The sequence below is a fragment of the Balaenoptera borealis genome (assembly GCF_965194805.1).
Source record: "Balaenoptera borealis genome assembly, chromosome: 4".
Taxonomy (NCBI): Eukaryota; Metazoa; Chordata; class Mammalia; order Artiodactyla; family Balaenopteridae; genus Balaenoptera; species Balaenoptera borealis.
Window position 1 is genome coordinate 105,786,439 of NC_138861.1, and position 26,648 is coordinate 105,813,086.

The window sequence follows — 26,648 nt, forward strand, 5'->3', positions numbered from 1 at the left end:
TAGATGCAGATTATACCACCAGTCTCTGGAACATCATTCTAAGGATCCACCAAGGTTTTGTGAATACCTGGTAGCCAGATGCACCAGCAGTGGCAACTAAATTTCATCTCAACCAGATTAGGTAAGCACAAGAATCTAGGACTACACCATGCCTTTTGTATCTCACACTCTAGTAAACACAAGAGTTCTATTGTTCTTTTACTTATAAAAAGCCTTTGATAGAAAGGTCAAATCCCTGTTTGGTCTTCTGAGAATCACACAGAAGAAATCTAAATGTTTTTAGTTTCCTTTCACAAGCCGGTAATTCCACCTCTCCGTTTCCATCTTTCCTGCTGAAGTAGCTTCTGGATATAGATACCCAGAGGAACCTGTGTTTACACACTATTCCTGCCTGATTTTAATTCTGATTTAATTTAAATTCATGTTATTTATTAACATGGATATGCATGTCCATTGTCATTCCCTCTCTAAAAGCCAGTTTAGACACATAATATCTTTACATGTCAAGTTTTTAAAATATTAAATGTTAAAAATAACTCCAATTAAAAAAAACTGTCAAACGTCAAAGTCTTAAAAAAAAAATAGATCCTATTTGTGGGTAATTTGATTCACCCAATACAAATGTAGCAGAAATTTAACCCCAGGGCTTCCCTGGTGGCGCAGTGGTTAAGAATCTGCCTGCCAATGCAGGGGACACGGGTTTGAGCCCTGGTCCGGGAAGACCCCACATGCTGAGGAGCAACTAAGCCCGTGCGCCACAACTACTGAACCTGCGCTCTAGGGCCCGCGTGCCACAGCTACTGAGCCCACGTGTCATAACTACTGAAGCTCGCACGCCTAGAGCCAGTGCTCTGCAACAAGAGAAGCCTCCGCACTGAGAAGCCCCTGCTCACCGCAACTAAAGAAAGCCCACGTGCAGCAACAAAGACCCAACACAGCCAAAAATAAAATAAATTTATTAAAAAAAAAAAAAGAAATCTCTACTGCTTTCTGCTCTCCCACTTATTAGCTTGGTGACATCGTTGGCATGTTACTAACCCTCTCTTGGTGCCTCATTTTCCTCACCTGTAACGTGGGGTTAATAGTACCGCCTCACAAACTCATAAGCTCATCACTGAGTGCCCCAAAGTGATTATGAACATTGAAATCCAACTTAATTACTTAGTTCATATAACACAGCCAGAAGAGACAAGTTATATTATAGCATCACTGGGTTTAGAATAATATATAAGTAAATCAGAGCCACACCAGGGAGCACAAGAAGTTGGATTTATTGTTTCTGACAACTGCATAGCAACTTTTAGTTTGTTCATATTCCCAGCATCACAAATCTGAAATACAATTTTGCTCCTCAATTACAAACATATACTCTGAAAAGTGATTAGGTAGCTTTTAAAAAATCATCATTATTCATTTAAGAGAGAGTATCTTAAAAATCTTTGCCAAGCAAGATATTAGCTTTACCTTTATAAATCTCTGCATAAAATGAAAAACAAATCAAGGCATACAAATTTCATTTTGTTCTATATTTTTAAATACCATCCTTTGTTTCCCTTAAAAGATTTTTAGCTATTCATTCAAAAGTATTCCGAAGCTCTACTGCCTGTTTAAGACAGAATGAAGGCATTTTAGAGCATCTGAACTAAGCACTGTCTTGACTGAACCGAAGCAGGAACTCAATCAGGGTCCTCGTGGGCCTCCCAGCCATGCCTTTGCGCAGATAAGGAACCTCATCTTTGTTGGTCATCACACCTGCTATGTCTAAATGCGCCCACTTAGGATGAGTCACGAATTCTTTCAGAAACGCTGCAGCCGTACATGCTCCTGCAGATCTGAAGAGGAAGACAACAATCAACATTTAACCCCATGTAAATGTGCACTGAACGTTCTATTAAGATCCTCCATTCTTGCTAAGTGGCTTCTATGACCAGAGAGAAAAGTCAAGCTAATGAGACCTCTTAAGATGTTAACCCAGAAATCACTTTCAAGATTTTCAGACATAGCTTTAAGCATAAAGGATAAATTCTTTTTCCTATGGTAATGATAATTTTGTGCATCTCATTCCCTTACCATTTGCTTAAAATGACCTTTAGATTTGAAAACATGCAAAATTTTGAGAACCAGTTGGGAAATACCTTGAAAATAAAAGACAGAAATGAGTGCTTACAAGCACTACATCAAAAGAAAATTGGACAGCTAAACCTTTTGTGAAAGGGGATTAAACTGAAAATGGTCATTCTGGCGACCAATGATGACTGTAAAAATGTACTTTTATAGCTTACTTTACATACCTATATTTTCCAATGTTATTAACATCAGCAAGTTGGCAATCTACAACCTGTCTTGTGTAATGTTCAAAGAGAGGCATCCTCCAGACACGGTCTCCCGTTTCAATGCTGGCCTAGAGAACAAATAGGTATGCTAGTTGGCAGAGTAGATGAAGCAGGTTCTGACCTGTTACTCTAAAACATGATGCAATACAACAGATTCCAGAATTATTTCAGTTAGTTAAAAGGTTTACTTAAGAATTATAAAAGGAGCCAGGAATGTTGTAAAACAGTCCCACAAACTTGTAGGGCATTTGCTAAAATCATCAAACTAATATTATGGGTCTCAGTTTAAATGAATAAGCTGGTAACCTGTAGCACAGACAGGCTTTGCTGGTTTGATTAGGCCAGATCTCCTAAGATAAGGTGACCTCATTAATTCATGTAATCATTTACACATTCATCCATCCATCCATCCATCATCTACTGAACTGCTGAGCACCAAGAGGTGTGGGGGATATAAAGATACTTAATAACTGAGCCATCAAAGGGCCCACAGGCTAGTAGGAGAAATGGATAAAGGTTGTCTTAATACACTGTGGTCAAAGGTAAGAGCCAAAAGTGAAAAGTCAGGGAGCAGCAATGTAAGCTGTTGTTTTGAGACTTGAGTAGTTATCAGATGAACCCACCAAGGGTTGAAAGTAACTGCCTCCAGGAAAAGAGGCTGTAGGCTGTATAGACTGCTGACTGTTATTTCAATGTTTACATACATATAACTTTAATTTTTTAAAGAAAATTAAATTAAAAAAAAATCAAAACCAACAACGACATTGTGGACGATAGCGAGGGACACTGGACACTGGGTGCCTGGCACAGAAGAGAGGCCCCACGGCCTACCTGAAAGGAGACAAGGGGGCTGAGCTTCTCCCCGAGGCTGGGGACGGTAGAAGGGGGCTTCACAAATGGTGAGATGACAAGAGGTGAAAGGGAAGCAGTTTAGGGTGGAAGGGCAGTTTAGGACCTTAAACCACATCAAGAATGTATTCAGGGACATTTTGTACTTGTTTCTGCTGGCACACAGTAAGCTCCCATTAATTACTTGTTGAAAGAATGAGGTGCCAGATGGAGCTGTTTCATAGCTAAGCGGGATGCACAGGGTCTGGGCTTCAGGAGAGACGGGAGCTCAGCAGAGAGGTGCCAGCTGCAGCCAGGGGAATAGACGGGCCTTCCGGTGAGGACCATGCAGAGTAAGAACATGTGGCCCGGGACTGAAGGCAACCAAAGGGGCAGACAAAGGAAAAAGCTGGCCAAGGAGGCTGAAACAGAAGTCAGCGAGGAAGGAAACCAGAAGAAAAGATTATCGCGGAAGCCAAGAGCAGGGTGTCACGAAGACGCCAGAGGTACACGCTGCCTCTGGACAAGCTAAAGGAGGCTAACAGAGCAGTGTCGCTGGGGAAAGCTGATGGCGGTGAGAGCGGGGGGTGGGTGGTGGTGACGGGAAACTGCTGTTTGGAGGAGGCTGCTGTGAAAGGGCTGGGAGGACGCAAAGAGCACAGCTGCAGAAGTTGTCCTTCTCACCACCCGCGAACGGACAAGGGACGCGGGTGAGCCCTATCGACATGCTCCCCGACTTGACTCATGACCCGTATTCCTTAAAAGGCCATTCCTTCTTCTACAAAGCCGTCCTTTTAACCTTTTCTACATTAGGGATATTTTCAAGTTATTTTCACTTCATTCTGAAGCTACTGGAGGACAGGAGGAATATGGTATCATACCCATAATTTTGGAACATTTTGGAACATTTATAGAAAACCACACTGCATCGAGTTTATTGAATTTTCATTTCAAAGGCAAATCTACAACATAAAAATCACTTTAATTAAGAAATATAGCATTCTAAGGCTAGAGTAATTAAATCATCTCCATATTCTAGGTCTGTATGTGTTATTCTTACCTCAAATAGTTTGTTCCACAGCCAGGAAGAATTGGTAAAGACCCCGGTGGCACCAGACCCCAAAGCTATGTCCATGGCACCTGCAAGACACAGCCCTTCAGGTCAGCGTTCGCTCTCTTCCGGCGAGACAGGTTTCTCTGCCGCTGTGCAGACCAAAACTTTAGCCTTTAACCCTATTTTAATGTCTCCCTCATTTTAGAAAATAGATGATGTTGGGAAATCCTTGCTGTATATATAGCTAGAATTCACCTTCAATTATTAAGGAAAATGAAAAAAAAGCAAACATCAAATATCACCAATAATCTCATCCCAGGGATAACCACTACATATTTTTAATATTTCTTTCCAGATTTCTTCTAAACTTAAAAAAAAAACACAATTAAGACTATACTGTACATGTCCAGTATGTGTTCTTCCTCTTATGCTTTAAACGTTTATTCTTTTATAAACAAATTCGTTAAAAGTATCCTTAATGACTTTAAAAGTCCACTGGGTAGAGGTACGGGCATACCTCATTTTATTACACTTTGCTTTACTGCATTTTGCAGATACTGCATTTTTCACAAATTGAAGGTTTGTGGCAACCCTGTGTCAAGTAAGCCTATCAGAGCCATTTTTCCAACAGCATTTGGTCACTTCCTGTCTCTGTGTCACATTTTGGTAATTCTTGCAATGTTTGATACTTTTTCATTATTTGTTATGGTGATCTGTGATCAGTGTTCTTTGATGTTTCTACTGTGACTCGCAGAAGGCTTAAATGATGGTTAATTAGCATTTTTCAGCAATAAAGTATTTTTAAATTAAGGTATGTACACTGTGTTTTTAGACATAATGCTACTGCACACATAACAGACTACAGTGTAGTGTAAACCTAACGGTGACCCATATGTAAAAACCTGTGATTCCACATGATATTTGGGCAACTCTGTTTGGGTCCTTGTCCCTTGGGGTTTTGTTACTCTACCTCCCAATTACATCTCAAACTGATTCACTTCCCTTCACCATGACCGCTACCACCATCATCTACCACTGGACTATGGTAATACTTTAAAAAAACAAACAAAAAAACCTTATTGTCAAAAACTTCAAATATACACAAAGCAAAGAGAATAATGTAATGGACATACAAGTAAGCATCCATTAACCACCACAAACTATTATCAAGTCACGGGCAAACTTGTTTCACCTATACTCTCAGACCTGACACATTATTCTGAAGCTAAACGCAGACACTCGTCCTTAACACACACACTTACACATCCGCCGGAGTCAACCACCGAACGCCGTTCACCAGCCCACCTGGACTGCGGCGTCTCCTCGGCCCTTCTCCCTTGCACTCAGCACGCTGCCGGCCAGGGACCCTTTCACAGGGCAAATGTGATCTCACAGTCTCCGCTCTTAGCTTCCTGCTGCACTTGGCTCCAGACTAAATCCCGCAACACGCCAAGGCCAGCGGGGGACCGGTGCCTATCAGCACACGGGTCCCCAAAGTCCTCACCCAGCCATGCTCTGCTCCTCTCGGTCCCATTCACCGCTGCCCACACACACCCACCTCGAGAGGGGCCTTCGCTCTCCCCTCCTCCCCCTGCTAACGCCTCCTCCTTCAGATCCCAGCTCAAGCAGCACTTCTCAGACAAGATGTCTGACATCTCAGACCTGTCAAATCCCCAGATGCACAGGCTCTCACGGACTCCTTTTAACCCGGCTCCGCTGTGCTGGTCAGTGTGAGGATCTGCTGACCGCCACGCCCCATGGGACGCAGGCCTCACCTCTGTCCCGACCCACCTCTGTATCCCCAGCCATCTGCAGGAATTAAACACAGGCCGACTGTGTCAACAATCATTCGTGGCATCCCCTATATCCCAGATACTATGATGGTTGCTGGTTACTCACTGCCTATGGTCTGTCTATATGACTGCGGGGATACACACTCATTAATGCTTTACTTTTCAAGTTAGTGGCTTTTTCCATACTTATTCACTTGTCCTCAAAACACTCCTATCAGCCCTGTAAGAGTCTTGCATCAGTGTTTGAATTTCTCAAAGAGAAGATGAGCACTGACTGCAAACAAGAATGTGATGTGATATCCTCTCTTAAAGGAAGAGAAAATGGGAGACATGAATATTTAATGTGATCCAACAGGGATCATGGCTCTAGAGATGATTTCATTACATACTTCAGAAAATCATCTATTTTCTACATAATTACAGAACCAGTACCACCACCAATTTCAGAATTACCATTATCGGGGGCATACCTTCCATTTTCTTTTACAAGACACTTTTGAAGCTGTATATTGAGGTGCTAACCCATCAGTGTTACCAGAATTTCTCAGAGTACGGAAGGAACATCAGAGCTCCAAGGAAGGTGCTGATGTCACCACTCTCGTTCCATCCTAAATCACAGGCATTAAGAAAATGAGAGGTACCATGACTGAATGGCACCCCCTGAGCAGCCGCTGCTCCTACAGTCTGCTACAGGCCTACCCTTTAAAGGTCAGTAGCATCAGTCCGGTGTCTACCAGGCACAACAACCTGTATCACCTTATTTAATTTTCACAGGCACCCCTCCTGCCAATGATGTGCTATTATACCCCTTTTACAGACGAGACAACTGAGACACTGTCAAAGTCACATGCTATTAAGAGGCAGGACAGGGGACTTCCCTGGTGTCGCAGTGGTTAAGAATCCGCCTGTCAATGCAGAGGACACGGGTTTGAGCCCTGGTCCAGGAAGACCCCATATGCCGCAGAGCAACCAAGCCCGTGCGCCACAGCTACTGAGCCTGCGCCCTAGAGCCCGTGAGCCACAACTACTGAGCCCACGTGCCACAACTTCTGAAGCCCGCGCGCCTAGAGCCCGTGCTCCGCAACAAGAGAAGCCACCACAATGAGAAGCCTGTGTGCTGCAATGAAGACCCAACACAGCCAAAAATAAATAAATAAATTAAAAAAAAAAAAAAAAAAAAAAAAAAAGAGGCAGGACAAATTATTTTCTCCTTCTAAAAACTATATTCCTCCTCCTGCTATGAACTTGGGGTTGGAAACTGTTTCTCAACCTCCCCCTTTGAATCCCAGCTCCTGGAACTCAAAAAGGGGCTCAGTAAGTTATTTGGGGAACTAAAATGAGCCATCAACAGCCTTCAGCAAGGACAACGGCTGGGGTGATCTGAAGGCTCACCCATCAGGTTGCCCTTAGTTACTTGGAACCATCTTTCCCACCTTCTCACACCCTCAGGCTTGGGAAAAAAATAGGGGGTGGAGGGCTGTGATTCCTCATTTACAGAAAGGGTGTACTATCACCCACCTCAGCACTGCCCCTCAAACACCAGCCCCAGAACCTCTGTTGTTCAGCTTAAAATGTTTGCTGAACTGAAAAGGGAGACAAAAGACCATAAAAATACTATAATGCCAGCTTGAAAAAAGGATTCTTAGCATATAAATCTGTGGACTATTGTTAGAAACACATAAAAAAGAAACATGAACTGATTTCTCTTAAAGTAAAGGCTCACGTGACCAGGGGAAGAATTAAAACCAAAGGATAAAAAATGATCTGAATTTTAATCTTAAAAAAGGTGGAGACAGAATGAATCCCTAAAAAGAGAACTGTTGGATAGAAGATTATGAACACTGGGTTTCTGCAATAAGGCAATGCCCACTGTCGTCCCTTTAGGCATTTACTCCTACTCCACAGAGCTGGTGGTGCTGCCTGCCGCGTGCGGGCGCTGCATTAAAGAGGCTTTCCAGAAACTCCCTCCAGTCTTCACAACTCTGCGAGACAAACAGACTTGTCCCCAGGTACTGACGCTCGGGGGTGTCAGGGAATCAGCCCCAGGCTGGCGGACTAGTAAGTAGCGCAGCTGGGAGCCACCCCTGGGCTGGCCTTAAAGCCAACAAGCTTCACACAACACAGTACACGGCCCCGCCTCCGCTACATGAGGATCTTGCCACCTCCATCCCCAGTGTTTTTATTTCTATACAACCTCCAGTACAAAAGTTCAGAAAACACTCAGGGGGCGTTAGATGCATTATGATTAACAAAAATAACTACTGATTTTGGGATTTATCACTAATCTTTTCAGACCTGTATCAAACAGCAATTGTAACAGAAAACATCGCTTGGTATCATTTATAGACGTCGTCGCTGTGGATGGGCTGACCTGACCCACTTGTTGTTTCTTTATTTAAAGGTACAGCCTGGGATGTTTCAAAACAACAAGGCTAATATTCAAAGCAGTTTACAACTGCAGAACAATTCCTTTGGTGAAAGATCTTTGAATGCAAATGGAGCGAGCCAGATTTCAGCAAAATAGTGCCCTGAGTACAATGTGTGCACTCGATGCCAACAAATGAGACTTTCTTCAAACAAAAGCAGGAAAAGCACGTTGTCTGACCTGTCAGGGTGGCGGCATTGATGATGACCTTTGGGTTAAAAGTGTGCGCGTAGCAGAGCGCATCGGCCAGGATGAGTCTCCCCTCAGCATCAGTGTTATCCACCTGCACAGAGGAAGGTCAAAAGAAAAAAAAAAGCGTAAGATGATACAAATAATGACTATAAAATTTAGACACTCACAGCTATGTTCAATTTAAAAGAAAACGCTGGTGTGATGTTTGTCATCGAGTATCAAAAACATTCTACCATTAGAACAGGAATAGTGTATTTACTCTGAAGAGCAAATGTAATTTAATAATCCCCATGCCAGAGCTGATAACCAAATGCTGATGACTTTGGAGGCTGAAATAAAAGAGAAGTGTCTGGTTCACTTTACCATTAAGTTTATAACAGGAAGGGGAAAAAATATCAAGATTTCTGAAAACAAAAAGGCTAAAGAGTTTAAGAAAGATACACTGAAGCAGCAGCCTGGATCTCCAGACCGGAGAACTCTTGCAACTTCAGCAACTTCATATATATTATATCCTTTTCTTTTAAATAGAGGCTCAGTCGTTATGGGCAGTGTGTGTGTACATGCATACACGTGCCCAGCGGACGACCTGCTGCCACATCCCCAGATGCAGCAATGATGCAGGATGCGTTTTCCACTCGAATGAGTTGCTAAATGGAAAATGTTATCACGTCAAAGGTGTATCCAGAAAACAGCCTGCACTTTTACTGCTTTGCCCTGTTCTGCAGGGTTGGCTGCAAATTCATGGTAATTTGTGTGTACAGCATTCAGGAAGTAGGAGGAATAGTAAGGTAGGAAAAACAATCTTAAAGTTCCCATGAAGAAATACTTTTGACGGCATGAAAAGCTACTCATAATAAAGGCACTGCCCTTCCCTACATAGAGCCAGTGCTCTGCACCCGTTCAAGGTATGTTTATGTGGCTATGCTGGGAGTCCTTCAGAAAGAGCAGAACTCGGAGGCTGTGTCTTCCACCTACAAACCTGTATGGTCTTCCCGTTCTTGGCTCTAACAACATCCCCAGGCTTGTTGGCCTTCCCGCTGGGCATATTTTCACAAAGAGGGGCCAAACCTGTCAAAAAAAGAATATATGAAGGAATATGGAGTGTGCTAGGTCCAAATATGCCACCCATGGGACCTAGGTCATCAGCGGGCCCTCAACAGATGCCAGTCACAGACACCACTTCCACCAAGTGATGGAGTTTAGCATCACCAGTGACCCAGGTGACATTACGTGCACCAGCAACAGGAAATACACGTCATTCTCTCCAAAGAAGTCTAACCTGATTCTATTGTGAAGAAATAACCAAATAAATCCGAACTGTAGAACATCGCAAGATGACCTTGAACCTTTAAAAACTGCCAGTGTCATGAAAGAAAACAAAGGGGGGCAGGAATAGGTTCTAGATTAAAGAAAACTAAAGAGCCATGGTGACCACACGCAAGGGGTGATCCTTGAGTGGCTCCAAGATTTCAAAAACAAATAGAAATCAATAAATGCGTGTGTGTGTAGACACACATATAAAACAAACATTTTTTTTGACAACTGGGCAGTTTGAATTTGGTTACTGTATCAATCCCTGGAAATGATAATGGCATTGTCATTACACAGAATGTCCTCGTTCTTAGGAGACACAAGCAGAAGTATTCAGGGGTGACGTGTCATGATGTCTGAGACTCACTTTCAAATAGTTCAGCAAAAATGGACGAGGAGAGGGAGGGGGCACGTCAGACAGACCTGGACTGCAGTCCTACTTTCCCATGCAGTGGAGGTGACACCGGGCAAGTCATTCGACCTCAGTCCCCGCTCCCAGCTCCCCATCTGACACATGGCAAGCCCCCAGCATTGTGTCTGGCATCCTGCACTACAAAAATCGCCTGCGTACTGAGCACTTTTTCTGTCCCAGGCATTTTCTGCATGTCGGGGCACTTAATCAGCCACAACCCTATGAGATAATTGCTACTCTGACTACTGACTGAGCATTTTCCATTGGAGTAAACCGCAAACTTGACATTATGTGTCCCTGACTGCTAACCAGTTTTTTGCAGAAGTAAAACAAATCAATTCCAGTTACAGCCCACAACGCAGAATACATTTAACTCTGACAGTTCAGACAAGATAACACCTATCTCAGCTAAACAAACATCTTCCACTTGATGAAAACCTGTTTAAAAACCATTTCTTGATCTTTTCAGATTAGAGAAAACCATGTTTGTTGTCTCCGTTCTACCATTTGACAGGATTCCAGAAGCTCTCCAAGACACCCTCCCTCTCCCGCGCACCTACGATGTTGATGGGCAGGTCGAGCTTGGCAGCAGACACAATGGCTGAACAGATAGTGGCGGCTCCTCCCATGTCAGCCCTCATGAGGTCCATGTTTGCAGCCGCCTTGATGGAGATGCCACCACTGGGGGGAAAAGGACAATGTACCATGTTAATAGCAAAGAAGGGGGCCAGAACCGTTTCCCTAAAAAGAACGTGTAAGCTGAGGGTAAACTACCACATACAAACACCAAGAAATTTCCAAATTGGGAATCAATGATTTCAGCATTTAAAAAGATAATATTGTGGTTTTTATAAAAGACATAAAATAATTCCAGAAATACAGGCGGGTATGTTAGCTCATTTTATTTCTGTATGAATGAAATTTAAGCAGTGCCCCTGGAAACATTACTACATCATGCAGTCAACACTGCTCAAACCCCATCTGAACTCCTGACACCCATGTAGATTTGTCTTTTCAGCAAATTTTATGAATTGATCAACTTGTTGAAACTGAAGGTCACAAGCTGTTGGGGGAAAGCTGATAAGCTCACAGAAGACCAGGAGGACCCCTTTCAACTCCTAGGAAGACAGGAGAGAACTCGTTCTGACACCCCCAAGGTGTGCTAGATCCTGCAGACGGCAAAATACAACCCAGGCACGAGGAAGATGCTAGCCCGAAGCCTCAAGACAGTGCCCAAACACAAGAGCTGAGAAAGGTTTCAATTACCAAGAAACCCAAGCCACTGCCCCAGACTTCTTGAACTAACTAGTGACTTTTCTGCTTCTGGTTTATAAGAATCCAGAGCCACTGGCTCTGCAGGCTGGGCAATGAGCCAAGGGGTTTCTACTGTGAGTTCTAACTGGATTCTGCTACTGACTTGCCTTGGTGAGAGAGTCAACTCCTTGCTCTGACATCTGCTCACCTTAGAAATCAGATCCTAATTCTCATTCACCTCCAAAGCACTTGATATTTAAATCTTTTTTTTTTTTTCATTTATTTATTTATTTATTTTTGGCTGCACTGGGTCTTTGTTGCTGTGCATGGGCTTTCTCTAGTTGCAGTGAGCGGGGGCTACTCTTCATTGTGGTGGCTTCTCTTGTTGCGGAGCACGGGCTCTAGGAGTGTGGGTTTCAGTAGTTGTGGCACGTGGGCTCAGTAGTTGTGACGCGGGCTCTAGAGCGCAGGCTCAGTAGCTGTGACGCACGGGCTCAGTTGCTCCGTGGCATGTGGGATCTTCCCGGACCAGGGCTTGCACCCATGTCCCCTGCATTGGCAGGTGGATTCTTAACCACTGTGCCACCAGGGAAGCACTGCACTTGATATTTAGATGGTTGTCATTTACACCTAGAATTAAAGATTATCCACTGGCTCAGAATAAGAAAAGAAGTACACTCCTGGTCCAAGAAGTCCAGACATAACCCCATGGGAGCAAGGAGAGCAAGCTGGTACGTGAGGTTGTCCTTCTATCTACTTCTAGGCCACTTCTGCTCAGGGGGTTCCACTCTGTGTATAGGACTATCGTTCTAAATAACCACCAGTCAAAGGTCAGCAGTTATCTCTGCTCACCTTATAGATTCCCCTCCAATCCATCCATTTCTTTTCTCCTGTGTCCATCCAAGTTGAGGCTACCACCATCAGTCATTCAGATATTTGCCTGGCTCCTATATATATTCAGGTGTCCCTATAGCAGTCTTACCCCTTCAGTTCATTACCCACACAGCTACCAAACTTTTACAAATAGATGAAAAAAACAAAACAAGACAAACAAAAGAACCTCAATGCTTTTTATAAGCATATACAAAAATTCAAAATGGATCATAGCCTTAGAAGCTAAAACCACAGACTTATCAAAGAAAACACAGACTTGGCATAGGCAATAATTTCTTAAACAGGGCAAAAAAAGTACGAACTATAAAATTAAAAACTGATAATTATACCTCATTAAAATTAAAAACTGCTCTTCGAAAGGCACCACTTCAAAAAATGAAAAGGCAAGCCTCACAGTGGAAAAAAAAATTTTTCAACACATTTGTCTGAAAAAAAGGACTTGTATCTAGAATATATTTTTAAAAAACTTATAACTCAGTAAGACAAACACTCCTATAATAAAGGGCAAAAGATCTGAACAGACACGTCACGAAAGAAGATGTACCAATGGCTAATAAGCACATAAAAAGTGCTAAACATCATTAGTCAGAGAAATGCAAAGTAAACCTCAAAGAAATACCGCTACACACTCCCTGAGTGGCTAGAACTAGAAAGACGGACACCATAAAACACTGGGGAGGATGGAGAACAACTAGAACCTTGTACACTGGTGGTGGGAATGCAAAATGGTATAAGAACCTTGGAAAACTTTGGTAGTTTCTTATAAAGTTAAACATGCAGTTATTACACAACTCAACTCTCCTTTCCTAGGTATTTAACTAAGAGAAAGATAAACATATATGCACACAAAGGCTTCTAGATGATACCGGCTTTATTACTAATAACTCAAAACTGGAACAACCCAAATTTCCCTCAGCAATGACTGGATAAACGAATTTTGGTATGTCCATACAACGGAATATGACTCAGTGATATAAAGGAACAGATTACTGATATGACCACAACATGGTTAAATCCCAAAGATAATATGCTGGGAAAGAGGCCAGGCATAAAAAATTCCACGTAAGTGAATTTCTGGAAGAGGCAAAACTAATCTACAATAACAGAAAGATGACTGGCTGTCTGAGGTGGGGTAGGGGAGAGGATGACTGCAAAAGAGCATCCCCCAAAATTCCCCAAGGGAGCTTTTGGGGTGTCAGGGAAATGTTCTGTTTTCATGGCAGAGGTGTTTTGTTGCATGGGCGCACACGGTTGGTAAGCTCACTGAACTGAACATGTAATGGGTGGACTTCACTGTATGTGTAACTCTCACGTCATTCTTTCCCTCTGCTAGACACCCTTCAGTTACTTCCAACTGTTCAAAGTCCAACATCTAACCGGGCCTAGAACAACCCAGCTTCTGCCTATCTCTCCGGCTGTGCCTCGTCCCTTCCCCCAGTCACGTTCTGTCATGGCCACTCTGGCATTCTTTCAGTACCAGGAATTTCCCCTCTTCCTTCCTACCCACAGCCTTCACCTGGCTCTTTGCCTGCCCTACCCCCCGCAGAACTAACTCCCTTATCCTTCACATCTTAAGCTAAAACTGTCACTCCTTCTAGAAAGCCTTCTCTAAACCGAGAAGACTAGGTCAGGCCTCCTTGCTTAATATTCCCATAGCAAAAAAGTCAAGTACAGGTTTAAATGAACAATAAACTTCACCCTTAGCATAAATGTTTCAATTAAGACATTAGCCCATGATAGTATAAAACCATCACAATCAGCAAGACGTTTAAAAACAACTTTCATTCTCTAATTTTTATCTGCTGTAGTGTTCTATTTATTTTTATTTTATTTTTTAATTTTTTTGGTTGCATCACGCGGCTTATGGAATCTTGGTTCCCCAACCGGGCGTCGAACCCAGGCCCCAGCAGTGAAAGTGCCGAGTCCTAACCACTGGACCGCCAGGGAATTCCCTGCTATAGTGTTTTATAATACACACTTTAATACAACAGTATATGAATGTGACATAAATAAATATGCGTATTTTGAGTGGTATGAGCTCGAATCTTTTACTGATGGGCTACATAACGAAGATCGTTTGGAGACCAATGCTTTAAAGGAGAGAACGTGAACCAGTGGATGGAAAACACAGGAGGCATTACAATCTGCTAGTACAAGGAACACCAGCCTGGAGGCCAGATCTGCCCAGGACAGAGGCATCACAGTGCCTAGAAACACTCCTGTAAGGGTGGGATTCATTCACATCTCAGATGGAGTTCCTGAATGGGTGTAAAAACATACTAGGGGACATCAAGATTTTATGGAATCTCTAGCAGCATTTTCCAAAGCAGTTTCTATGGACCATGATTTCCTAAGATAAACGTTCCCTTCAAAAGGAAATTAAGATGTCAACTATATTTATATTTCAATAAAAAAAAAAGGAAATTTAGAAAATGCTGTATTTTGTACCCCCAAGAAGTCCTGTAGTTCAAACAAAATAAAAAACAATTTGTTTTATCTAACCTAGTTTTTTGATCAAGTAATCCTTTTCAAGTCTCACATTTAATTAGCAACCCAGAAACTAGTATTCAGTAGCAAATGCTTTCCATGGGAAATACTGACTCAGATCATCTTTTCCAACTCAGCTTCTCCCTGGTTGAAATAACCAGAGAGAGCTTCCAATTCTAAGGAACACTTATGGTTTAAGGAGATTAATGAAAGCTAGACTGGTCAGCAAAAAAAGTAATCTCAAGTAAGCAAAGGGAAGACAGCATGATCTACTTGGAAAGCTGCCTCACCATTATCTACTTGGAAATCCTTAATATCCATACAGGAGAATCAAAGTGTATGATGGAAATATTTTAAGACATTTTAAACACACAGCTGAGTTTGACTTCCGATTCTACTAGTTATGGGGCTTTGAACAAATTATTTAACCTGAGTCATGGTTTCCTTACCTGAAGAATGTCTGCAACGCCTAGCTCCTAGGCGTAAGATCAGGGCTAATATATGTAAAATGCCTAGTAGAGCCTCTGACACACAGTAGGCGTTGTATAAGTGGCAGCCTAATATATTTAAAGTTACACATAAGATCTGACCAAACACCATGCTTCTGAACCAAACTGCACACCAAATAATACAACGGCATACAAAGCATTCACCAAAATACAAACCATGGATGCAGTAAAGAAGTACCTGTCAAAGGTAATCCCCTTCCCAACAAACACCAAGGGAGGTTCACTTGCATTGGGGCTGCCTTTGTAGTGAATTTCCAGGAAGACTGGAGGCTCTTCGGACCCTTTGGCCACACTGAGGAATGATCCCATTTCCTGTTCCTCAATCCAAGGCTTGGGTCTATAGAGCAGAAAAGGGAAAAAGTAAATACATGTTGCTATCTCCATTTCAATAACTTAGAATAACTCATCCGTGTGTAAAAAAGTATAACATACAAGCTCTTAATAAAGACACGTTAATGCTTCAATTATCACCTCCTATCTGCTTTCTGTATATTCTTGGGTGAGTCACTTGATTCTGAGTCTGTTTCCTCATCTATAAAATGAGATCAATGACACCTCCATCAAAAAATTAGCTATAGAATTACTAAGAGAATTCATGTATGGTATGCAATACAATGTCAGCTAATAGTGCATAGTCAATAAACAATTATTACTTGATTTTTTTTCCCAACCCACTCACATATTTCTAAAGTTTTAATTTAAAGATGAAATTAGCAAGGCTCTGAGACCATAAAGGGTACTTAAAGATAGCTGAGGAGTCCACTGATTTATTTTTGGCACTTCTGAAAAAGACAAAGCAACAACCAAACAACCAATCAACAAACAAAGAACCAACAAAACTACACTCCATTGATTAGACTAAACTACCTATTTCTTTGCTTTTACAGAATTGCTGGAATTCAATCTTTTTAATGTTGTCACACTATTTCTCACAGTTTGAGACGTCTGATTGAAGTGGGAAAACTAGTTATTACTTAATAAACAAGGGATCAATGGGGGTAATTTAATGGGAATAGTCCTTAGTGCCAACCAGAAGACAGATACCACATCGCTATTCCTCCTAGGCTGGAGGCCCAAAAGGGCTTTGTATTGCTTTCTGGCCACAGTAACTAGGCCAGGGGAGAAATCCTACCTTCCTACAGACAGACCAGAAACGACCTTATTCAAGGAACGCTCCTCCTGCACCTGCCTAGCCACTTGTTGAAACTATTAATCTAGGATGTCATTGTAGAGAGAGGGCCACCCAACTTCAGAGGGAAAAGACTATAAAAATGGAAGGTATGACAATTAAAAAAAAAAAACACTTCAAAAGAAGCGAGGCCGTATAATGTGGGCATTTTTATTCACAAACCCAGTACTTGATGTTTTATTAAAGTCCTGCCCTTCTGGAAGTACAGTCTGTATTTCTTTGATTTACACCCACCTACGCTAGAGCGCGTGTGACGCAGCTGCCTCAGTTTAAGGGTTACGTTCCGCCCGCCTGACCTGCCTCATCTCTGGCCGACTTCCCTTTGCTCCACCACAAGCCATGCAGCTTCCCAAGGTCACTGCATAGGTGCTCCTGCCCCGCTCTCCTGTCTGTTCACGTCTAAGCCACCTCCCTGACTCTGCTTAGGCACCGTTTTTGCTGGCAAGCCGTTTCGACTCTTCCACAATCCTCCCTGGCTCTCTGCTCCTGTAGCGTCCCCTGCACAGCCATTTCCCTGCCTATTCCTTCCTGCAAGGTCCTCAGCTGTCTAAGCACAAGAATCATCGCCACCCACCTTTGTATGCTAAGTTCCCAGGCACACAGGAGGTGCCCTTACTGATAATGTGAGGCCACACAGCCACAATCTGCTGACACAACATAGCTCTGGTGTCTCCTTAAACAAAACAGCGAATAGTCTTTACCAAGACACCTTTGTAGAGACTAAACATTGCTACAGAATATATAGCAACCATTCCAGAAATTTTATCAAGCTCCAACACTACATTTTCTATAGATTATACATTTTCTTCACTCTATCTAGACCACAGGGGTTTTCCTGAAAAATGCGAACTCTACTCACAATTAAATAGTGAAGAATCCTTTTAAATGGAAGTGCCCTTGAGAAGCAACTTTGATAGTAAAGGATTCTTTAGGTAAAGCAAATATCTGTGGATTTACTTTAATCATAAATCCCCAAATACTCAGACTTGGTTTGCTTAAAGGGTGACAGGGAGCCTGGAGGGGCGGCCTTTTACATCTAACAGCCTGGTTGCTGACCATGGACCTCAGGACGGCCTGGGAACACCAGTTCTGGTATTTGATCTAGCTAACGGAATCTACCAGGTAGAGATTCTCATTCCATGCCAAGGAGGGCGTGCTCTGTTCTTCACTTATGTCAAAAAGAGAAAAGACAGAAAGGATTCACCAAAACAAAATACAATGTGCACACTCCTCAAAAAGGGGAAGAGTTATCATTCAATCCAATAATTCAACTCCTAGGCACATGCCCAAGAGATCGGAAAACATACGTCCACATAAAACCTTATACACAAATGCTCACAACAGCATTACTCAGGGTCCAAAAGGTATAAACAACCCATATGTCTATGAACTGATGGCCAGGGGGAGAGGAAAATGAGGAGTGACTGTTAATGGGTACAAGGTTCCTTTTACGGGGTAATGAAAATGTTCTAAAATTAGCTGTGGTGGTGGTAGCACAACTCTGTGAATATACTAGAAATTACTGAATTGCATACTTTACATGAGTGAATTGTACATTACATGAATTATATTTCAATAAAGCTGCTACAAAACACACACACATGTGCAGTGTGCAGTCACAACACTCTCAAAGGCAAGGTAAGATATGATGGGAGAAACCTCAAACTGAGCCCTTACGCCCACTTGTATGTGGCTGCTGGTGGGTGACCTCACCTCTCTAGTCTCAAGTTAAGTCTCCGAATAGTGAGAGAGCTGGTTTTTAGGATCTCTGAGGCTCCGTCGGGCTCTAGTATAGGAGTCTATGACATAAGCCTGAATTACCTGATGTGGACGTCTGTTTTACTACTAGCACTTTTGAGATTCTTCTCGATAATTTCCGCAAATCTGGTTGGCGTCATCTCATTGGCAGGCGTCTCCATCAAGTGGCGCGCCAGGTTCTGCCCAGAAGCAAAGAGGACTCCCCTTTGCCAGGCCTCCTGATCCCCACTGGCAAAAGCAAGCACAAGGTCATCGTCAGACAGCCTCTCCAGAACACTGACCTCTCCACAGCCCAGCTAGGAGGGCTCCTGCCGAAGATGACAAGTGAAACGTGATGGACACAGGGACCCGGATTTATTCTTTGTGACCTGATCCAGGGGGGCAGCTGTTATGGTTTATAAAGTGCTGGAAAACACGACCCCCACTGAGCTGAGCTAGAGGAAACCTAGAATCCTCACCTCACCTGTCGGCCTGAGGGACCTCTGGAGCCCTCAATCTACCCCCCAAATCTTGACGGCAGAGGCTTCCACAGAAAGGCCTGTTTTACACTCCTCCAGAGTGTGACTACAGAGCAAGCTTCCCTTGCTCAGTCCTGCCGGGGAACTGAAGGCCTCCCGCCTTCCCCCTGCCTGGGTCGGGACCCTGAACTCCAACCCACCGGAGGGCAGGGCCGGCTTCAGAAGACAAAGGACGTGGGTGAGCTCTCCACGACCCTGGCTCTTCTTGTGCACGACAGGAATTAACAAAGCGCATGGAGAGGCAGAACAACACTCATCACTTACGGGGTTCACCGTGTGCCACACCCCTGATGGGTTTTGTCTTGCGACCATAAAAGCCCCATGACATCCGAGCCACAACTCTACTCAACCAATGAGGAAAATGAGGCACAGAGAGACTTCAGTCACTTCACTGAGGTCACCCAGCCAGGAAGTGGGAGCCAGATTCAAAGCCCGGCTGACTGGTCGCAGGGCCCTCATTCTTACCCACTACACCACAGCTGCCAACCACCGGGAGGACCCCCGCTGTCCTCCCAGCACCGTCTCCTGAGGGTCTCACACTGTCTGCTCCTGAACACAGAATAGGGCTGGAGTGTAGCTGGTGCTCAATAAATCTGCTCAAAGATGAGTCTCCCCACTAGACCAGGAGGGCAAGGGCCGGATCCCTGCATCTGCGTATCTCTGGCGTTTAGTACAGGGCCCGCAGGCACTGGGTAGATGGAAATGATCTGCATCAAAACCTGCTGGGACCCGTCTATCATCTTGTTCCCTCCCTCCTCAGGGAGCCAACCAGGCATGGTTTCCTAGGAACCAGCAAGCACGGAGGGGTCTAGAGAGTCAGGGGGGAAACACGCACAGGACGAAAGCCAGGAGCAGAATGGAGGCACAGTCACCAAACTCCTAAAATGGCTAAGGCCATGGGAGAGCCACAGACAAGCTGCATGGCAGTGCCCAATGCTGAAAGGCAGGCAGCTCATGTCCAAAAGGCCCTGCCATCAGCACGCAGGGAATGGGCCTGGTCCTGGTTTTGTTCCGTCACCTTCCATGGAGCTCCACTGACACGGCCACCTTCTTTTTCTGCTTCAGGTCATCATACTCATAAAGCCCAAGCACCGCTCCTTCCGCAGCCGCCTGGGCGTCTCCGCAGGGGTCCACCTCCACAGACGGGATCTCCAGGTCCTGAACCTGTCTGCACCCCGCTTCACAGGGACAGAGGAACCAGAAAACCAGAGTCAGTGAGGGACACCTCTGAGGGCAGAAGGCAGAGGCCTGGGGTGGGGTCCTGAGACAACATCAGGATTGGGGTTCAAATCCTGGCCCTGACACTTGACTTTTCTGAGCCTCCACTTCCCCTTCTGTACAGTAAGGACGAGCACACACCTCACAGAGGGTGGGAGGACAGACTGATGGACAAAATGACTAGTCTAGCACCTCACAAAGCGGGCCCCCAAGAAGTGGCTGCTATTACTAGTATCACTTCTGAAACACTAGGGTTTCCTGATGAAGCGTCCCAATCACCAGGAGCTTGCCAGATTAAAAATGACATAGAAGTGATAACACTGAAATTACACCCAAGGAACTGAGCAAAGTCCATTATTAACACAGCGTTTATTAAGATCAGGTCAGCAAAATCTCCCAAATAAAAGTTATGAAATAATCTCCGAACATGAACTTTGAAAGTACATTTAACAAGCACATATGATATACACGGGGTCAAAGATCAATCAAGCTAATTATCACCACCTCAGCAATGTTTTTCAAAGCATCTTTAACCACAGTCTCCGCGGTGAAGGCCTTGCCCTGCCGCTCAGCTCTGAAGAGACCCAATGGCACCTACCTCAACTTTTGAACTGTCCACGTGACAAACTGGGATAGGCATGCACCTTTGGTAACTAGTGATAAACAAGCATCCTGCCCTTGGCATCCATTTTCTCTGATTTGTAAATATGATGACTCCACATGATTTAAAATTTGGGCAACGGACTTCCCTATACGCGCAGTGGTGAACAATCTGCCTGCCAATGCAGGGGACACGGGTTCGAGCCCTGGTCCAGGAAGATCCCACATGCCGCAGAGCAACTAAGCCCGTGTGCCACAACTACTGAGCCTGCGCTCTAGAGCCCGCAAGCCACAACTACTGAGCCCGAGCGCCACAACTACTGAAGCCACCGCAGTGAGGAGGCCGTGCACTGCAATGAAGAGTAGCCCCCGCTCGCTGCAACTAGAGAAAGCCTGTGTGCAGCAATGAAGACCCAACACAGCCAAAAATAAATTAAAAATAAATAAAAATAATAAAATAAAATAAAATTTGGGCAACACAAGGGCTGCATTACAAAAAAGGAAAAAAATCACCTATCAGGACTTTCTGGCAAAACAGAGCTCTAAGGCCGATACTGCAAGAGGGAACAAGTGGTCCTGAAACCCCCAGACACAAGCTAAAGAAATATAAAAATAAAATTCCACAAGCTAACCTTCTGTATCTAAAGTAAAGCCAAGCATGTTAGGTAAGGGAAACTGAATATCTGTTGAGAGTTATTTGTGTGAACGTGAGGGGATGGTGATGGAAAGAGGGGAGACATAATCTGACCGAGTGATCCTTAGGAAGCTTTACCAACATTAAAGTTCAAAAGTTAAAGAACCTGCTGCAGCGGCCCTGATGTTCTCCTTGCCTCCGTGCCAGTTTTCCTGTTCGTCGACTCCGGCCGTCCTTTTGCCGAGGCCAACCACCACCACGCTGGAAAAGTCCTGTTCCAAAAGATACACGAAATCAGCTGCTTCACGTCTTTAAAGCATCCACTTCCAGCACGAAATAGCACAGGAGCTTGCACACAACCCCCTAAAGCGCTGCATGGGACAAAACCCTCCACGAAGTTTGCTTGCTTTATTTTTGTAAGCCCTGTTATCCTGGTTAAATTTTATAACTGTGTGTTGCAAAGGGAGGGCGAGGATAATCCTGCAAATAACTCTGCTATGTAAGACAGGGCCACTGAACCAAGAAAGCCTGCAGACTGAGGAATACAAGAGATGCAGTACTTTTTGACAACAACTCGCCTCTTTACAATGTTAACTAATACTTGCGGCTTAATCCTGGGATAAAACGAACACATAATCCGATACAAAATTTTCTGCCCGACTGGTCAGTCACAGTACTTGGCACATATAGGTGCTAACTCAGGGTTTGCCACATAAACCTTATTTTCACCTCATACCTCATGCAGACCATAAAAGGTTCGGGTTTTGCCTGCCTTCAGGGGTGGTCCAGATCTGCAACAAGAAGAAACAGTTGTTTTAAAAATTATAGTTTGCTCTGCTCCACTGAGAAGTGACATAAACAAACCTTTAGCATTATTACCGTATGCTCTGATGCTTCTGCAAATTTGCTACACTTATGTTTTTATCAAACACAGAATTCTCTCAGGCCAGATTTCTCAGATGCAGCACTTCTAATTCTATCTCACAAACTTCCAGATTAGATTTAATGCCAACTACAGAAAGCGATGCCGTGGATGGGTAATGTAGGGGAGAGCTGAGCACTGGATGGAGGCTGACCTCGATCTTAAACCTCATAAAAGACGCAAGACACCAACCTAAGTGGCTGACTTGACGGCAGTGTGTTCAACCTGGAGGTTTTTTGTGATTTATCTACAGATGGGATACCGGGCAATTTAAAAACAAAGCAGGTGGCAACGCACAATTACAGCCTGAGGACGGGATGCCCTGGTACGTCGCAGTCAGGAAGGCCAGGCTGTTCTGTACTCGTACAGGTTAGCTTTGGGGTTAATGAATTGATCAAGGCAGTTGAGAGAGCTGCCTACCGGTGAAGGACTGGTAAATTGACAGGCGATGCAAATTCTGTCATTCAATAATTAGACAATTACTCTAACTATTAGACTACACCTATCAGATGCTAATAGGCTATCTGTAATCCAAATAATATACAGTTGCAGTGGCCTATGCTGTCACCTCTGTTTCTGTTAAACGTGGCCCGCAGCTCAGAAGGACTTGGAAACCCCAATGTTTTCCCAGCTTCCCCAGACCCTGGCTAATCAAGAGTGGTTAGAATCTCAGGGCCCAGCCAGATTTACTGGACTGGAATGTGCATTCTAACTACACTCCCAGGCGATTCGCGTGTCATTTAAGATCTGAGAAGCCCTTGAAACTCAAGGCTTGCAGCCTCCTCAGGCTATTCTGAACCAGCCCAGGCTGTTCCCCCCAAGTGAAGGGGAGTTACACAGGTAGGGAGATGAAAGGTGGGAAGGGGGTGGGGAGAAACAAACTGGAGCCAGGAGGGTGGGCTGAGGAAATAGGGTACTTCCCAGATCCTACTGGGTCAGCCTCTCACATAAGTTTGTGATTTGGCTGAAGCAGCCTGACTTCCCAGAACTGTGGACCCACCCAATACTGAACCTGAAGTACCAATGTGCATGCCACAGACACATACTTTCACTTCCACTGAGAAGATCCCAGCCAGTGCACTTCCGTGCATGTTCATCCACTAATAATAAAGCACAGAAAAGATATTCTCTTTCACTTTCAGGGCATTTTTAAAAACTGGAACCCACAGATGAATACTTACATGTTCAAGATTTCTCTCAGCTTTCCAGACACCAATTTATTAAAATTCTCTCCTGCGCTTGTAAACTGGGGCACATCATCTTCTTTTTCTTTGCTATAGATTCCTAAAACAAGGCCCTGAAAACAAGAGAAAAGGTGAATATAATTAGAGTAGATCCCTGAGAGGGACTCAAGGGTTCCCAAATTCCAGAAAGAGCTCATCATTTCAACAAAACCGCGTCCCCCTCAAGGACAGAAGAACAAGGCCAAGACAGCAGCAGGTGCCGGGCACTCAGCTATACTCACATCCTGCCTAAATGTTTCAAACTCCTGCCGATGCAAGAGCGCAATTACTACCTGTCCTGGTCTTGATGGTCCCTCCCAAGAGCTTTCACAACATAGAGGGCTTCCTTCACTTTCAAATAAAGAAGAGCAGAAAGGTGCTTTAAGAAAACAATTCCATTTGTAACAAAGTCAGATCTGGAAGGGGTTCAGAACACTGCCACCCCAAAATATGCCACTCTGGCATATTGATTACTTTGAGGTGCAGGCAGCTGAGAAAAAGCAGATGCAGGAAGGGCTCTCTGACGGCCCACCACCCCACCCTTCCTATCTAAAAGCTGGTCATAAAATTTCCCATGAGAAAGCTTCTCTCCCTGTACCAGGAAGAGAATATTCTTATCATCATAGACTGGGAGTCAACACCAAACAAACCTACTAAAATAACCCTTATCCCCCCTTCGTTTCCCCCATATATTTCCCAGTCCCTGTCTCTCAACTTACTGCCCCCAGGCTCCTTTGCCTTATCACATCCCCACAATTCCCCCGTCTCTGTTTAAAAAGGTATATAAGCTTTCGGGTCTATAGGCTTCTTCGGGTCTTCATTTCCCTTTTGAAGATTCCCATGTACACATAAAAATATGAAATAAAACTTGTATGCCTTTCTCCTGTTAATCTGTTTTATGTCCATTTCATTCTTAGGTGCAGCCCTAGAATCTTGGAGAGTAGAAGTAAGTTTTTCCTCCCCTACAAGTTTCAAATGCAAATCTGCAATACTCTGGGATGTCATCCTAATAAAGTCAATGGCTGCACTTGCCAATACTAACAAGTACTCTGGCCAACTCATAGGCTGGAAGAAAGGAAAAGGATGCACCTTCACCGGGAGGGTCGGGCCAGAGCATTCTGTCCAGCACTTAGTGGCTTATCCTTTCATCTCCTTAAGCTCCAGGCCCCAAACAACTGAAATAAGGAAGTAAACCTAGGAATCACTATTCGCCCTTGCACAGCAATTTATGACTTTAAAAATGTGTCTGACTTAGGGCACCTCTGTGAGGTGGAAAGAACAAGTAGTCTTCTTCGCATCTGATGGATAAGGAAACTGAAACCTGGTTTCACATACTAGCCCGTGTGCAACAGAACTGGTCAAGAATCCGGATGCCTTCTCTCAGGTCCTCTGTCCTTTCTACAGAATCACACTGGTACTTAGACCAAATCATGTCCTGTCCTTTCCATCAAAGAAAATAGGCTTCCTCGGGGTTGGTAACCTTCCCAGGTTCAAACTTACCTAGATTGCCCACTGTCTGGGATTCCAGGGAACCAAGTAGGGAACTGATCAGACAGAAAACGGATGTTACCTGAGTAGGATCTATTTCCATAGTGTTGAACAGACTAGGGGACAAGCTTCTGGTCCCTCGGCCATCTGTGATTCAGGGAGAGGCCTGAGCTCAAGCCCCACCTAGAATACCCCTAGCCAGGCACAGTCCTTCTGGTCCTCAAGCGTGACTCCCACACATGTGCTCCTCCCGCCAAGCCGTTCCCCTTTTCCAGATCCCCCACGACCGAATAGTGACCCTCTTCACAATGTTTTGGAGCTCAGTTAGATGGAGGAGGCGCTTCTTCTGCAGGACACTTCTAATCTCACGAACAGATGGGTCTCCCTGCAAAGCCCTTTTCCCTGGAGAGACATTTTTCTCCAGAAACGCTTCTAGTCAGTTTACTCCCTGAGAGCCTGTGTTTTTCTGGCCTTTAATTTCAGCGGGGGAGGGAGGTCTTGGTGTGGAACCCGGGGCCAGTGATTGGCCGACTCTGGGATCCTAGAGGGCATTTCACCTCACCAAACTTGGGCATCCTCCTAGCTAAGGTGGGAACAATCCTGGCGCCCAAAATAATGAAATAAGGGCACGGCACAGAGTGGGAGCTCAGGAAACGGGAGCTACGGCTATCATTCCCTCGCGCGCAGAGTTCGAGTCCTAGCACTTTCAAGCAAGAGAAGAAAGAGCGCATCCTCGGCACTAGCCGGCTGGAGAATACTGGGGGGTCTGCAGCCCCGCGCAGCCCGCTGCCAACGCCGAGCTCCGCAAAGACAAGAAACGTTTCTTTCTAGCCAATGTCTGTAACTCGGCTCAGAAGCCCGGAACAACGCGGCCTTGACCTGCCCCAAAGTCCCCGTGGCCCGCGAGCAGGACTCTGGCGGCGGCCCCGGAGCGAGCCGCGGCCTCTCACCTTCGTCATGTCTGCGGCGGCTGGACCGGGTCCCCAGAAATGCTTCACGCTCAGATGTCGGACGGCGAGTCTCGCGGCAGCCGGAAGAGGCAGCAAGAACATCTTTTCGGCTCGGCCCCCCCGCACCGCCCTCCACCGAGCACGTGGCGCAAGGAGGGCGAGTGCGCGCCTGGGAGCCCAGCTTTCCGGGGCGGGGAAAAGGGGGGGAAGGTGGGCAGAGGGCGCGCGCCTAGGGGGCGGGGAAGGTGCCAGGGGGCGTGCCGGGCGTGCGCCAGGGGCGTGGCGGGAGGGCGTCGGGGGGCGGGGCTGTCGGGTGAGGGCCGGCGCGGGCGCGGACGAGCATGCGTGCGTCCAAGGGGCGGGGCGGACCTTCTGGGCGGTACTGGGATAGATGCGAGACTGTGGCAGGCGCTCAGGGCGTGCACGTGCGGACTGAGACGAAGAGGAGGGGCTCTTGGAGGAACACTCTAGAGAGGGGCGGAGTCGCTGTTATGCTGTACCACGAGGGGCGGGGATGGAGGCGGGGCACCGGGGAGAAAGAGGGTAGAAGCAGCTTTATAGCAGAGCTCTAACTGGGTAGCGAAGACCCCTCTGCTGAGTAATTTTTATTACTTTCCTTTTCTTGAACTTTTTTTGAACTTCCATCTGGTCCAAGG

General features: G+C 45.0%; 1 protein-coding gene across 1 annotated transcript; it reads right to left on the minus strand.

Moving 5' to 3' along the window:
• Positions 1-1,254: 1,254 nt before the first annotated feature.
• Positions 1,255-26,194, minus strand: LAP3 (leucine aminopeptidase 3). The gene is made up of 13 exons (XM_082391868.1): positions 25,993-26,194; positions 23,513-23,628; positions 22,146-22,200; positions 21,576-21,681; positions 19,976-20,135; positions 18,503-18,667; positions 15,671-15,829; positions 10,905-11,029; positions 9,605-9,693; positions 8,614-8,716; positions 4,222-4,301; positions 2,292-2,401; positions 1,255-1,832 (listed from the first exon to the last, which is right to left on the minus strand). The coding sequence occupies exons 1-13, from the start codon at positions 26,092-26,094 to the stop codon at positions 1,643-1,645; spliced, it is 1,560 nt and encodes a 519-aa protein (XP_082247994.1). The 5' UTR covers positions 26,095-26,194; the 3' UTR covers positions 1,255-1,642.
• Between the last annotated feature and the right edge of the window lie 454 nt (positions 26,195-26,648).

Coding starts and splice junctions, on each gene's coding strand:
- LAP3 (XM_082391868.1), bottom strand. CDS start 26,094: ATGTTCTTGCTGCCTCTTCCGGCTGCCGCGAGACTCGCCGTCCGACAT. Junction 15,830..18,502: donor AAAACAGACGTCCACATCAG/GTAATTCAGGCT, acceptor TCTGCTCTATAG/ACCCAAGCCTTGGATTGAGG. Junction 8,717..9,604: donor AGAACGGGAAGACCATACAG/GTTTGTAGGTGG, acceptor TCCTCTGTGCAG/GTGGATAACACTGATGCTGA.